The 13,680-nt window shown below is 48.2% G+C and overlaps 1 protein-coding gene across 1 annotated transcript in view; it reads left to right on the top strand.

The window, feature by feature from the left end:
- The first annotated feature begins 2,381 nt into the window (after positions 1-2,381).
- Positions 2,382-13,680, top strand: part of HEATR9 (HEAT repeat containing 9) — a 13,208-nt gene continuing 1,909 nt past the window's right edge. Inside the window, exons 1-12 of the mRNA XM_012648663.1 lie at positions 2,382-2,615; positions 3,775-3,824; positions 5,575-5,756; positions 6,050-6,176; positions 6,387-6,443; positions 6,637-6,693; positions 7,445-7,502; positions 7,893-8,023; positions 11,394-11,576; positions 11,931-12,023; positions 12,128-12,247; positions 13,291-13,364. Coding sequence (XP_012504117.1) covers positions 2,426-2,615; positions 3,775-3,824; positions 5,575-5,756; positions 6,050-6,176; positions 6,387-6,443; positions 6,637-6,693; positions 7,445-7,502; positions 7,893-8,023; positions 11,394-11,576; positions 11,931-12,023; positions 12,128-12,247; positions 13,291-13,364 — 1,322 coding nt within the window. The 5' untranslated portion in view covers positions 2,382-2,425. The remainder of the gene's footprint in view (positions 2,616-3,774; positions 3,825-5,574; positions 5,757-6,049; positions 6,177-6,386; positions 6,444-6,636; positions 6,694-7,444; positions 7,503-7,892; positions 8,024-11,393; positions 11,577-11,930; positions 12,024-12,127; positions 12,248-13,290; positions 13,365-13,680) is intronic.

Raw genomic sequence — 13,680 nt, 5'->3', positions numbered from 1 at the left:
CCTGCCCGGTAAGCAGGGCTGAGAGCAAAAGCTCTCTGAGAAGGAGGCATAGGCTGGCAGAGCAGTTAAAGTAACTAAGTGACTCATCCACTCTGGGGGGCATTTGGGGGACAACCGTCACCACATCTCCACCCCCAAGTCCCCAAGAGTTTATCTCACTCTCTGCCACAGAGCCTCCCTGTTTCCTCAGACTTGGGTTGGCCTTTCCACCTGAGCCCACCCTTGACCTTTTCTCCAGTGGGACCCACCACCCTTGTCCCCATAACGGGAATGAATGGCAATCCCACATGCCTCAAGTCTTTCAGATAAGGAGAATGAGGTATTTTGTGATTTTCCACGACTGCACCAGGACTTTTAAGGTGGGACTACTCCCACCTTCCCGTCTATGTGTCTCTTCCGGTGAATGTACATTGATAACTATATGGTCGCAGCCGTAGTTAACATCAGCCTCGTGCTCACTACGTGCCAGGCATTGGCTCAGCCCCTCACGTCCGTCTTCCTTTTTCAGCCTCATAACCCCACAGGGCAGGTGCTATTATTAGCCCTGTTTGTAGTCAGGAAAACCCTTGGCAAGAGAGGGAAATGATTTGCCCAACGTCCTGCAGCTCAAAGAAAAATAAAGTCAGGGAAGAAGGTTTACAATTAAGATTTAGATCCTCCAGGTCTAATGACAAGAGCCCATGCTTTTTTTCCCCACCTTTAATTTGCAAAATTTCAAACCTACAGAAATTTGCAAGCATACACCCATATACCCTTCAGTTAGATTCAAGTATTAACATTTTACCACATTTGCTTTATCTGTGTGTGTGTGTGTGTGTGTGTGTGTGTGTGTATGGTCAGTACATACAATCTTTTTCTGAACCATTTGAGAGTAAGTTGCAGGTGTGATATCACTTCAGCCCTAAAAGTTTCAGTATGTATCTCCTAATAATAAGGCATGCTACATAACCACAGAATGAGTAGCATATGCAGAAAACTCAACGACGACACAATACACAGTCCATAATCAAATTCCCCCGGTTGTCCCAATAATGTCCTTTATAGCTATTTTTTTTAAATCCAGGATCTAATTAAGTACACGTATTGAATTTAGCTGTCATGCCTGTTTAGTGTCCTTTAACATACTTTTTTTGTCTTTAAAGACAACGATATTTTTTAGGAGTGCAGATCAGATTTCTGTAGAGTGTTTCCTAATTCAGATTTGCCTATTTCCTCACGATTAGATTCAAGTTAAACTTTTTTGGTAGGAATACCACATGGATGATGTCTTTCTCAGCGCATCACACCGGAGCACGTGATGTCAGTTTCCTGGTGATGTTTAATGATTTAGAGACCCATGCTTTCTCGCTACACTGAGCTGCCTGCTGTGTGCCAGGTGCTGGGGGGGCGGGGTGGGGAGGAGGAGTGAAATCGAGGGGTAAATAAGCCACAAACCACAATCTTTACCTTTAGGCAGCTCACAGTCCAGTGAGGAAGACAGACCTATGAGCAGATTAAACATATGACAAACACAGGGAAGAAACTGTACAAAAGGCAGTGGTCACACTGTGGGGTGGGGAGGGGGACTGGGGGAGAAGAGAGACTTCAGAGATGAGATAACATTTGGGTAGCCGTTGAAAGATGTGAGGAACATTTTAACAGGTAGAAAAGGAAGGGAAAGGGGCTGGGCATGGTGGCTCACACCTGTAATCCCAGCACTTTGGGAGGCTGAGGCGGGAGGATCACTTGAGGCCAGAAGTTTGAGACCAGCCTGAGCAAGAGCGAGACCCCATCTCTACAAAAAATTTAAAAAATTAGCAGGGTGTGGTGGCACTTGCCTGTAGTCCCAGCTACTCAGGAGGCTGAGGCAGGAGGATCACTCGAGCCCAGGAGTTCAAGGCTGCAGTAAGCCATGATTGCACCATGATTGCACTCCAGCCTGGGCAATAGAGCAAGACCCTGTCTCTAAAAAAAAAGAAAAAAGAAAAGAAAAGGAATGGCAAGGACTGAGAGGCAGAGGGAACAGCATATGCAGAAGTAGGAGGTATGAAAGGCAGCTCCTTACACCACAGATAAGAATTCAGTCTCTTGTGTATGTATAAAGGGACTTGCCCACCATTTTCCTGAGACCAATCCTAAGAACAAACCCTGACCCTAACTACCATTGGCCTACCTGAGCTTGACAGTTCACCAATGCTTGGATTTTTTTTTCCAATTTATGCCTCACCATAGCCCCTCCAGTTAGCCAGACAGGCATGACTTTCTCACTTTTCAGATGAGGAAACTGAAGCTCAGAGAGGTAATGTGACTAGCTCAAGTCCACAGGCCAGTAGACAGGTGGGGCTCAAGAATGGAACCTGTGTGTTCTATTTACCAAAGCAATCTGGTTGCTCAGCACTTGGAAGCTTCTACCTCCAGAAGTCTGGACCCCTCACCAGTCGCTCTCATGCCACAGAGGACGGGTATCCTCCAGGCGCCCCCCCACTCCCCCGACAGCTCTGTATTTCCCGCTGCCCAGGTCCCCTCCCATGAGGAGAAGAAGAAGAAGAAGGCCTTTGAAAAATCAGGCTATGTCCTTGACATCTCCAGGTCAATGTTGACATGCCCATGGCTGCAATATCCAAACAGGACCAAAGGTGAGGCTGTAATGGACAGGAATGGAGCCAGGGGCAGGGGCCTGAAAAAGAAAGGCTACCAGGCTCCCGCTCCCAAGCAAGGGTCTGGGTGAGTTCAGTAAATCCATGGGGAAGGGCAGGGCAGGCTCTTGGACACTGTGGTGGCTCCAGTTCCTCAGTAGGGCCTACAGAGCCCCCTAAGATGGGACAGCTGTGTGTCTCCCCAGCTCCCACACCTGCAGCCCACTCTCTACCCCAGCTCTCACACCTCCAAGTCTTTGCATAAGGTATTCCATGTGCCCGATGCTCTTCCCCTTACCTATCTGGCTAACTCCTGCTCGTACTGGAGACTCAACTGTGTACCATCTCCTCTGGGAAACGTTCCCGATCCTCCCAGCCAGGGTAGGTGCCCCTCATCTGTACCACCTGTGCCTACATCTACCTTCACACGCGTTACCTTCCAGTAATCACTAAGAATCATTCTGTCTCACCAGCTGGACCAGCGGTTCTCAAAATGTGGTCCCAGGACCAGCAGGATCTTGTTGGAAATGCAAATTCTCAGACCCCACCTCTGATCCAGTGAATCAAATGCTGTGGGGATGAGTCTCAGAAATCTGCTTTAACAAGGTCTCCAGGTGATTCTAATGTACACTCACGCTACAGAACCCGAATGAGACCAGTGGTTTTCACCCTGAGCGGCACATTAGAATCTTCGGAGGTTTCCAAAATGCCCAGGCCCCATCCCCACAGAATCTGACTGAATTTGTCTGATGTGGGGCCTAGGCGTGTTAAAAGTTCCCTCTAACAACTCTACTATGCTGCCAAGGCTGAGAACACCTGCTGGACCAGAGATTCTCAAACTTCAATGTACAAAGGGGTCGCTTAGGGATTTGTTAAAATTAAGACTCTGATTCAGCAGGTCGGAGGTGGAACCTGAGGTCTGCCTTTGGGGAAGTTCCCAGGCCATGGCAATGCTGCTGTTCCGTGGAACACATTTTGAGTAGCAGGAAACGAGAATACTATGAGCCCCTCAAAGACAGAAATTATGCCTTCCTTAGCCCTCTGGTGCCTGGCAAAATACCTGGTACTGATACTCACTAAATGCTGAATGAACGATTCTTTAACCCACCACTGCAACTGCTGTCTCATTTGATCCGCACACTCTCACCCCTCTCGCCAGAACTCAGAAAAGCTACAGCTCCTGTTCACCTGCCTCTGTCCCGCTACCAGGTAAGACCCCTAACTTTTGCTACCCTGAGAGCTGTGTCAAAGTAGGAGGGAAGAAAATTGTCCCGTCCTGTTCAGGCCAGCTCACACAACACTGACATTCACCCCAGAGCTGTCATTAATTCTGTGTGACCTTGGACAAGTCACTGTCCCTCTCTGGGCCTCAGGAGCTTCTTTTGTCATGGCCCAACCTCCCTTTGTAGAGATGCTATGAGACAAAGTTTATAAAGCCTGCGTTTGCAGGGAGTGCCTACTAATGGAAGTAACTTTTATTAATACTAGGTAACACAGCGGCCTCACCGTTATGGTTGCCAGATAAAATATGGGATGCCCAATTAAATTTGAATTTCAGATGAACAACAGATTTTTTTTAGTACAAACACATCCCAGGCCAGTCGAGGTGGCTCACACCTGTAACCCTAGCACTCTGGGAGGCCAAGGCTGGAGGATTGCTTGAGCTCAGGAGTTCGAGACCAGCCTGAGCAAGAGCGAGACTCCATCTCTACTAAACATAGAAAAATTAGCTGGGCATCGTGGTGTGCCTGTAGTCCCAGCTACTTGGGAGGCTGAGGCAGGAGGATCACTTGAGCCCAGGATTTTAAGGTTACAGTGAACTATGATGACGCCACTGCACTCTACCCGGGGTGACAGAGTGAGACTGTGTCTCAATAAAAAATGTCCCAAATATTTCATTCACTACCTGAAATCCAAATCTAACTTGACGTCCTGTTTTTTGTTTGTTGTTTTTGTTTTTGCTAAATCTGGCAACTCTAGTCACCACGAGTCAATGCTCCATTTTCTGAAATCTTGTCAATCACTTGAGAACCCTTATTAGGATTTCGGTCACCAAGCTGGGAACCACTGGCTGAGGCCCCTTTTCCCTATTGCCCAGAGGAATCTGTTGTAAGGATAGAAAGGCTTGAGAAGAGACAGGGATGAATCCCCCGGCCAAATCCTCAGAGAAAGCCCCTGGCCCAACCAAAATACCCCACTGCAGTCAGAGCAGCTGCTTCAAAGTTGTTTGAGAGGTGGATTATTTAAAGAAAGTTGGAGCTAGGTGTAGTGGCTTCTGCCTATAAGCCCAGCGACTCGGGAGGCTGAGGCAGGAGGATCATTTGAGCCCAGGTGTTCAGGCTGCAGTGAGCTATGATTGTGCCGTTGCACTCCGGCCTGGGTGACAGAGCAAGACCCCATCTCAGAAAGGAGAGAGAGAGAGAGAGAGAGAGAGAGGGAAAGACTGCTTTCCCAACTAAGCTGTTAAGTGGCAGGGATGACAACTGCAACCTAGCACCTAGCACAGTGCTTGGCACATAGTAGGTACTCCAATAAATATCTCAATGAGCAGTAGCCTGTCTTTCCCCCACCTTTATTCCATGTCTCCCCCACCCGAATGACCTTTTCAAAGAACTTTGAGATCTTTAACTAACCAAACTATGTACTCAGATCGATTTGCAGATCACCAATGGCTTCACAGTCTGGGTCTCTTTTGATCTTCACAACCACCTTGGGTGGGGAACAGATCAAAAATTATTAGCTCCATTTTACAGATGAGAAGACTGAGACCTTGGTGGGATGAAGTAACTCGTGCAAGTCATGCAGTGGATTAGGTGGCAGCTGTGACTCCAGCCCAAATGAGAGGCTGAGTGCATCTGTCTCACTCTGCCCTCCCCTCCCTTCACCCCTTCCTCCCTCTACCTCCACAAGTAAGGGCTTAGGGGACCCTTCTGACTGTTCTGCCACTCATACCCTCCAGGTGCCACAGGAGGAATTCCCCCCAAGTCCGGAGTGCTGGAGGCAGCACCCAAGCAAGCCAAACTCGGTTCCTTATTGCTGCTCGAAGAAGCCTGAAATCTACATACACTGGCACACCCTGTATGGCCAGCGAGAGAAACGGGAGGCCCCAAAGATGTTGCGGAAAATAAGAGATCACCCTAGGTGTGTTCTGTCCACCTCCCTATTCTCCTCGTTCTCCACATCTTCTAGGAAAGAGAGGAAGGACAAGGAAGGGATGGGCCAGGGAATGGGGCACGTCAGCCTATAGGTCCCAGAGAGGACCCTGGGGTAGAAGGGTGGCCATTATGGGCTCAGGTGGATATCACCAAGCCCTCATCTGTCTTCCTCTGGTCCCATCTCTGAGCTGGGCTGAGGCCCCCTGGCAGAGGTGGGCTTGCAACCGAAGAAGGGAAGATGCAAGGGGGCAAAGACTGCCTGTGCAATTTCTCACGCAGGTACCTCAAAGAGGATACCCACATCGAAAAATTCCATCTCTCCATGAGCAAGTTGACTATAAAATCTCAGGTGGGATCCAAGCCCCTAGAGCCTACCGGGGACCCCTTGAAGTGGCAAAGATTAAAGGTCAGGACCGTGGTGGGAAGAGGGAATGGAAAGACTCCCTCCCTGCGGGTGCCCCTGCCTTGGGCTCACACCATCCTTCAGTCCTCAGTCCCTGCCTGCAAAACGGAGGGGAAGAAGGAAAGGGGATGGGATTGGATGAGCTCCTAGTCTGAAGTTCTATAACACTATTTTTCTCTTTCTTCCTTTCTACTGGCTGCCTTGGATGGGCAGGAACTCACAGAAAGCCTGAACTCTCCCAGAGAGGATGAGCAGTTCTATGCAGCACAGGTGAGAAGTGGCCGAGGAAGAGGACAGTGGTGACACCTCGGAGTTGGCTGAGCTGGAACATAAAAAGCTGCTTGAGGTGGATGGTGGGGGTGGGGGTGGGGTTCCAAGCACAAACTCCAGCTGTGTCCAGAGGATGGTAACTGCCAGGGTGGTGTCCAAGGTCTCCTCCCTCTCCTCCACCCTCTTCCTGCAGGCTCTGGGGTGCTTGGGCATCAGCGACAAGTTTGTCATGGAGGCACTACGGCAGGCGGTGAGTCTGGGGGCCATGTACAGTTGAGGAGAGGAGGAAGCAAGGTCTCTGATGTGTAGAGTGTGGGCATCTGGGCACAGACAAGGCTGCCAAGGTGCCACGGTGATGGGTCAGATCCAGTAAGGAGAGAGCCACCAGTGGGTGGAATACCCCCATCTCATGCCCTTGACCTCTTGGAATAGCAGTTGGATCTAAAAGATGGGGAAAGGGGACTCTGAAGATCCCCCTGGTCTAAGAGAAAAGACATCGGACTGAAAAACCAGGAAAGCCTGAAAGCTGGGACTGAGTACATTCTCTAGCTGAACCGAAAACACCCCGTGCTTGTATATCAGTTTGCCATCGGGAGCATGCACTCTTATCCATAACCTCATTTCCATCTTATGACAACACTAGGATAGGTATTAGTATCTGTATTTTTCTAATGAGAAAATGGAAGCTCTGAGATGCCAAGGGACCCAATCAACACTAAGTTGATCCAAGGAGAGGAGGAACAAATCAATATTGAGAAGTGGCCAGTGAGGTAAGAAGTAGCTACTAGACACCAGATAGGCTTGAACAAATGTCTAACTCTCAAGTTATTTTTCCTTCCACTGCACCATCCTGCCTGTATTCTGTATTTGAGCATACACAGGTCACTTTATAGGCCTCAGTTTCCTCTTTTGTCAAATGAAAAGTTAAGCTGAGACAACCCCTAAATCTCTGACATTCCATCACCTTACTGTGTGTTTCTACCACCCGCATCTTAAATTAGGCCCAAACTGGTCCAGAGAAAGTGAAGTGTGAGGCCTATCGAACCCTGGCCATCCTAGGTGAGTACGTCCTCTCCCTGAGTGGGAAGTTGGGGGAGGTCGGAAAATGAAAGTGCAGCCACTTTCTCCTCTGGGTAAGGACAAAAGGGAGGGGAGCATACACCCAACCTAGCATTTGGCAAGGTCTGGGAACGATCCTAGGTACGCTGAACACAGAGAGGAAGATGGGGCGAAAAGCGAGAAGAGACTGGAGGGAGGGAGGGAGAAGGAGAGCTCCTGGGATTGTGTTCACGCCCAGCCAGCTGCTCTGGTGTCCGGGAGGATGGGCGACAACTTGGCACCTGGTACTTGGAACTTTAAGTCTTGCAGGAACAGTAGAGTTCAGTGGGTCCTTGCGGAGGGAAGCGGTACCTGAGGCTCTGCTCTGACTTGAGGACTCTCCCTGTCCAGGTTGCCTGAATAAGCATGTGATCCAGTCTTTCATCAAACAGTTGAAGGGACAAAATGAGGGTCAAAAGTTGGAGACTTTGGCGGGGCTACGAATGGCTCTGAACTCCTGGGCTGCTGTCCCTAAAGATAAGGTGATTGGGAGCATAGTCTGTAATTGGGGCAAAGCAGGACAAGGAAATTGATAGGTTTGGCTGGGGGTTGGGTCAGGAAGAAGGAGACCTAGCTCTCAGTGTTGACAGAGGATGACATTGTTCTTGTGACGTTCCCTGTGGAGCTGAATAGAAGCATATGGCTCGACCACTTACTGGCCAGACAACGTCTGAAAAGTCAACTTGCAGAACTCCAGTTTGTTCATCTTTAAAATGTTGACAGCATAGATGGTCCCTGACTTACGATGTTCAACTTATGATTTTTCAACTTTACAATGGTGCAAAAACAATACTTCAATACACTCCTCAGCTTACCGTGAGGTTACATCCCAATAAACCTATCCATCATAAGTTGAAAATATTTTCAACTTACAGTAGGTCTATCGGGACACAGTGCCATCATAAGTCAAGGGGCATCTGTAATTGTCTTATAGTACTGTTGAGAAGACTAAATGAGATAATGTATGTAAAGCACCTAGTACAGTGCCTGTGGTCTTTAAATGATAACCATCAGTATTATCCCTAAAATAACCTATTAGAGTAAAACCTCTGTCTAGAGGGGAGAGGGACCAAGAGAGTCCTCTGACACTACTCACAGTTTTTTCCCTTTAGGGTCCTCTTACTCTGATCCCATTACTGCTCCATGTAAGAGAATCCATTATTATTCATCCATTTATTCAGCAAATATACATTCACCAGCTATCACGTGCCAGGCACTGTCCTAGACCCTTGGGATACATCAGTGAACCAAACAGACAAAGATCCTTGCCCTTGTAGAGCTTATATTTTAGTGGGGGGGAAACACACAATAACCAATACATTTAAAGAAAATGATGTAGTATGTTAGAGATGACAAATACAATGAGAGAAATTATGTGGCAGGGTAAGAGTGATCAGGAGTGCCAAGTGGGGATGGGGATGGGTTACAATTTTAAATACAGTAGACATGGAAGGCCTCGTTTAGAAGGGGCATTTGAGCAAAGGCATAAAGAAGATGAGGGGGTTAGCCTTATGGATATCTGAGAGAAGATGTTCCAGGCAGAAGGACCAGGACAAAGGCAGGAACATGCTTGATATGGTCAAGGAACAGCAAGAAGGCCAGTATGGCTGAAGTGGAGTAGAAACAGAGCAATAGGAAATGCAGGTCAGGTTAAAGAAGTTAACTAGAGACTAGATCATATGTGGCTTTCAGGGCTGTGTTAAGTACTTGGGCTTTTACTCTGAGTGAAATAGGGAGCCATTCATGGCTTTGGAGCAGAGCTATAACATGATCTAACCCTTATATTTCAAAGGGTTCATTCTGACTACTGTGTTACAAAAAGATTGGGAGTGGGGGCCCAAAAGTGGAAGCAGGGAGACAAATCAGGGGCTACTGAAACAATCCTGGCAAGAGGTCATGGTGGCTTGGACCACAGTAGTCACAATGCAGTTGGCAAGAAGTGATTAATTTCTGGAGATATTTTAAAAGTAAAACTCAGGTTGAATGTGAGTTGTAAAAGACAATAAGGAAATAAGGATGAAGCCAAAGTTTTTGGCCTAGCAACTGAAAAGATGACGTTGTCATCAACTAAGGTCAAGAAAGCTGCAGGTGGAACAGGTTTGGGGGTAACAGCAGAAGTCTAGTTTTTATATAAAAATTAAATACAAAAAAACCACAAAAAAAAAAAAAGAAATCCAATTTTGGACAAGTTATGTCTGAAAACTACTGGAACTCCAACGGAGATAGCAAGTAAATGGTTAGATATACAATTTGGAGTTTGTGAGAGAAGACTGAACTAGAGAAAGAAATCTGGGAGTTATTGGCATGCAGATAGCACTTAACGTCACTAAACTAGATGAGATCACTGAGCTTTGGGACACCCCGATGTTAGGAGGTCAGGGAGAAGAGGAAGAACAAATCAATCTTGAGAAGTGGCCAATGAGGTAAGAAGACAACCAAGAGTGTGGTGTTCTGAAAATCAAGTGAAGAACATATATCCAGGAAAGGAGAGAAATCAACTGTCTCAAGTAATATAAGGACTGAGAATTGATACGTGGATTGAACAAGTTGTGAATCGTTGATTAACTTAATGGCACCATTTTGGTGGGTGCAGGTGTTGAAAGTTGGATAGAGCGGTGGTAGGTGTCTATGGCACATCTTCTCTGGTTGCTTTTATTTTCTCAGTGAAGTAGAAAACAAGGTGATCAGCTGAGAGCAAGAAAGAGGAACAAGTGTTAGAGGTTCCAGAGGAAAGGGTGTGAACTAGGAAGAGTGAGAAAGAGAATTGCCCAGGGAAAAACAGCACGATTACCAGGCGGCGTCAAGGGTTTACATGAGGTTTGCGTTCATGCATTTACAGCAAAGTCAGTCATCATGACTGTGTGTCTTTCTCCAGGAAACGCAGGCACAGAGTAAGTGGAGAGTTGGTTTTGACCGGGATTGCAGTTCTGTCAGGGAGCACAAAGAGGCAAGAGGGGTAAAGCACTTAAGAGCGAGGCAGGGGTGTGGCTATAGCAGCACCATGGATTTCAAGCTGGGTAAAGAGGGAACGAGGTGAGGAGCAATGGCAGGCTCAATAGATTGTCAGTCCTTTGCGGAGCAACAATTGTTGGTGTTGGGAGGTGAGCTGGAAAAACAGGTGACAGTCAGAGAGTGGGATCCATGAAACGGAGATTATGGAGAAGTTGCAGCTGTGGGTAATGACCTCTCTGAGGGATTAGTGGCTGAGGCGGAGTGCAGGACATGGTTATTGGAGGAGAGGTGTTGGATCACTTTCATGCATTATTTTTTTCTAATGCCAAGAATTAAGACATCAGAAGTGTTAAAGAGAGTAGCACTTATCCATCCCTGAGAGAAAGTCATAGAGAAATGAGGAGATATGACCTAGGAGTGAGTAGGTGACAGCGTGGGTGAAATAATCTGATGGCATGAGATTCATTTGAGGGAGGAAGGAGAATGATCTGGAAGTATTGTCCTCTTGTAAAGCACAAAGCCTGGCCAGGAGCTGTGGCTCATGCCTGCAATCCCAGCACTTTGGGAGGCTGAGGTGGGAGGATCGCTTGAGGCCAGGAGTTTGAGACCAGCCTGAACAACATAGCGAGACCCCATCTATACAAAAAATTTAAAAATTAGCCCAGCACAGTGGTATGTGCCTGTAGTCCCAGATACTGGGGAGGCTGAGGCAGGAGGCTGGCCTGAGCCCAGGAGTTCAAGGCTGCAGTGAGCTATGATCATGCTATTACACTCCAGCCTGGGTGACAGAGAAAGACCCTGTCTCTAAAAAATTAAAATTAAAATTAAAAAAGCACAAAGCCTGGTTGACAACACAGCCCCATCCCAACCCACTTCCCCTCCTATCTCCCTCCCCCTTAGAGGACTCAAGTTGGGGATGAAGAGAAGCTGGTACCTGTGCTGCAGGCGTTGATAAAGAAGTCATCGAATGAAATGGCCCTGGAGGCAGCCCTGTGCTTGGGTTTCCTGAAGCCCTACAGCAACATGGCCCGAGAGTTCTTGTTGCAGTTCCTGTGCAAAGGGCTCAAGACCCAGCGGATGAAGGTGTGAGGGACAGGAGGCTGGGCTCCCTGGAGAGGACTGAGGAACTGAGGGGGTCTGGATCCTAGCATCCTGGTGGTGGGGCACTGCAGGGTCCCCTGTGTGTCTATAAACGTGTCTGAGTATGGGGTCATGTGGACATATAAGTGTACATGTGTTTGAGTATATTTGACAGGTATGGGTGTTCATTTATGTATGTGCACATAGGTACACATGCAACCTTGTGTTCTCACTCAAGAGGCAGGAGAAAAAGAAACCCACATGTTCCTCACCAGTTCTAGGCTCAGCCCTCAAGTCCACCTAGCTATCCAGATGCTTCTAGGCCCTGTGCACTCTGCCCCACCCTGCCCCTCACAGGCACTTAGGATGCTGGTCAAGATGATGCACGTGTCCTCAGCCGCAGTCATCAGGGCCATCCTAGACCAGCTGTGTTCCTCCAGTGTCCTTGACGTAAGCTCTGGCTGCCTTGGACCCTTCCTTTCCCAGCACCGCGATAGGGCTGGGGAATGAAGAAGGGAGTTCATCTCTCACACCTCCCCCACCCCTGACCTCAGGACCGCTTTGAAGCCACCCAGATGCTCAAGACCATTGGGCTGGAACAGATCCAGGCACAGGGACTGGAGGAACTCACATTCGACCTGCTCAGGAGGAAGATACACAATGAACCCTTCGTCGTAAGTGAGACCAAAGCTCCCAAGCCCAGACAGTCCAAACCTGCCTCCTTTCCCTTCTCTGGAGACCTCTCCTGGCTTGGTTCTCCCTACCCTCAAGTATCACATTCGCCCTAACGTCCTCCCTGTGTGACTAAGGCCGTCCATGTTTTCAAGCCACATCGCCTTTGCTCAGGCAGGTGTCTCAGCTTAAAATGCCAAGTCGTCCCTCCCTCTTCTGTAAGGTAAAAAACTGCCTCGTACTATTCACTCCCACTGATAAGTAACCCCTCTCTCTATCCTATCAAAATACTATCTTGTTCCTTCAAGAATAGTCCAAATGACACCTCCCATGGGAAGCTTTCCCAAATCACCAATTGGAATCAGTCCTGCCTTCCTCTATGTTCCTTTGCTTTTATTTTTATTATGGCTCATTATAAAACTGACCACAGCATTTCCAAAGACATTTTTCTAAAATGCAGATGAGACTGTCTTACCGCTGCATAAAACTTTTCCCTGGCTCCCAGTGCCCTCAGGATGTTATATTGCCCACCTCCCTAGCTTCATCTCTCATCGCTGGCCCCCTCAGCCACACCCCAGCTGTGCTTAGGACAACCATGTCCTGCCTTAGCTGTGTCACGGTGGAATTATGCAGAGGCACTCTGAAGAGTCGGTTTGGCCACCACATAAAGCTCAACTATTTTCAGCTCCTCGTCCCTCCGCACGTTCTCTTGCCTCCGGGCTTTTGTACACATTCTCCCCTCTGCCCCCAAAATCTGCCTGCCCCCTACCCTCTGCCTGATGAACTCCTACTCACCCTCCACGTTTCAGCTGGGGCGTCACTTCCTCCGAGATATCTTTCCACCACCCAAGACTGAGTCAGCAGACCCTCCTGTGTGCACCCTACGCAGTACTGTAATTCCACACTTACTTGTCTGCTTCCTCAACCAGACTCAAAGCAGGGACTCTATGTAGGGCAAAGTAAGTGTTTAGAAAGGTCTGTGAAGCACTTACATGCACACCCCTGCGTCCCCTCGCTCTGTCGTCCCACGTGGATCCCTCTGCAGGCTGTGAGGCAGGCTGTGGCCGACACTGTGGAGGAGCTCAAGATGAAGCCCACGATGATGAAGTTGGTGGAGGCGTGAGTGGCCTGGGCTGGGGGCTGCCAGGGCCAAATCCTAGGCTGTGGAAGAGGGAAGAGGGGTCTTTGAGAGGTTCTCAGCTCTCTCTTGTCTGTGCCCTTGACCAAGTCATTCTTTGACCTCTCGGGTTTTTATCGTAAAAATGGGCTAATAATACCTACCACTCAGGGTTGCTGTAAAGCTCTAGCTAATACATGAAAAGAACTTTTAAAAGGTGAAGTTTATAGCAGCACAATTCACAATTGCAAAGATGTGGAAACAACCCAAGTGCCCATCAATACATGAGTGGATTAATAAAATGTGGTATATGTATAC

This window comes from Propithecus coquereli, unplaced genomic scaffold (assembly GCF_000956105.1).
Source record: "Propithecus coquereli isolate 6110/MARCELLA unplaced genomic scaffold, Pcoq_1.0 Scaffold291, whole genome shotgun sequence".
Classification (NCBI taxonomy): Eukaryota; Metazoa; Chordata; class Mammalia; order Primates; family Indriidae; genus Propithecus; species Propithecus coquereli.
The sequence above is the reverse complement of the archived record's forward strand: the minus strand, read 5'-3'. Positions and strand labels throughout refer to the sequence as shown.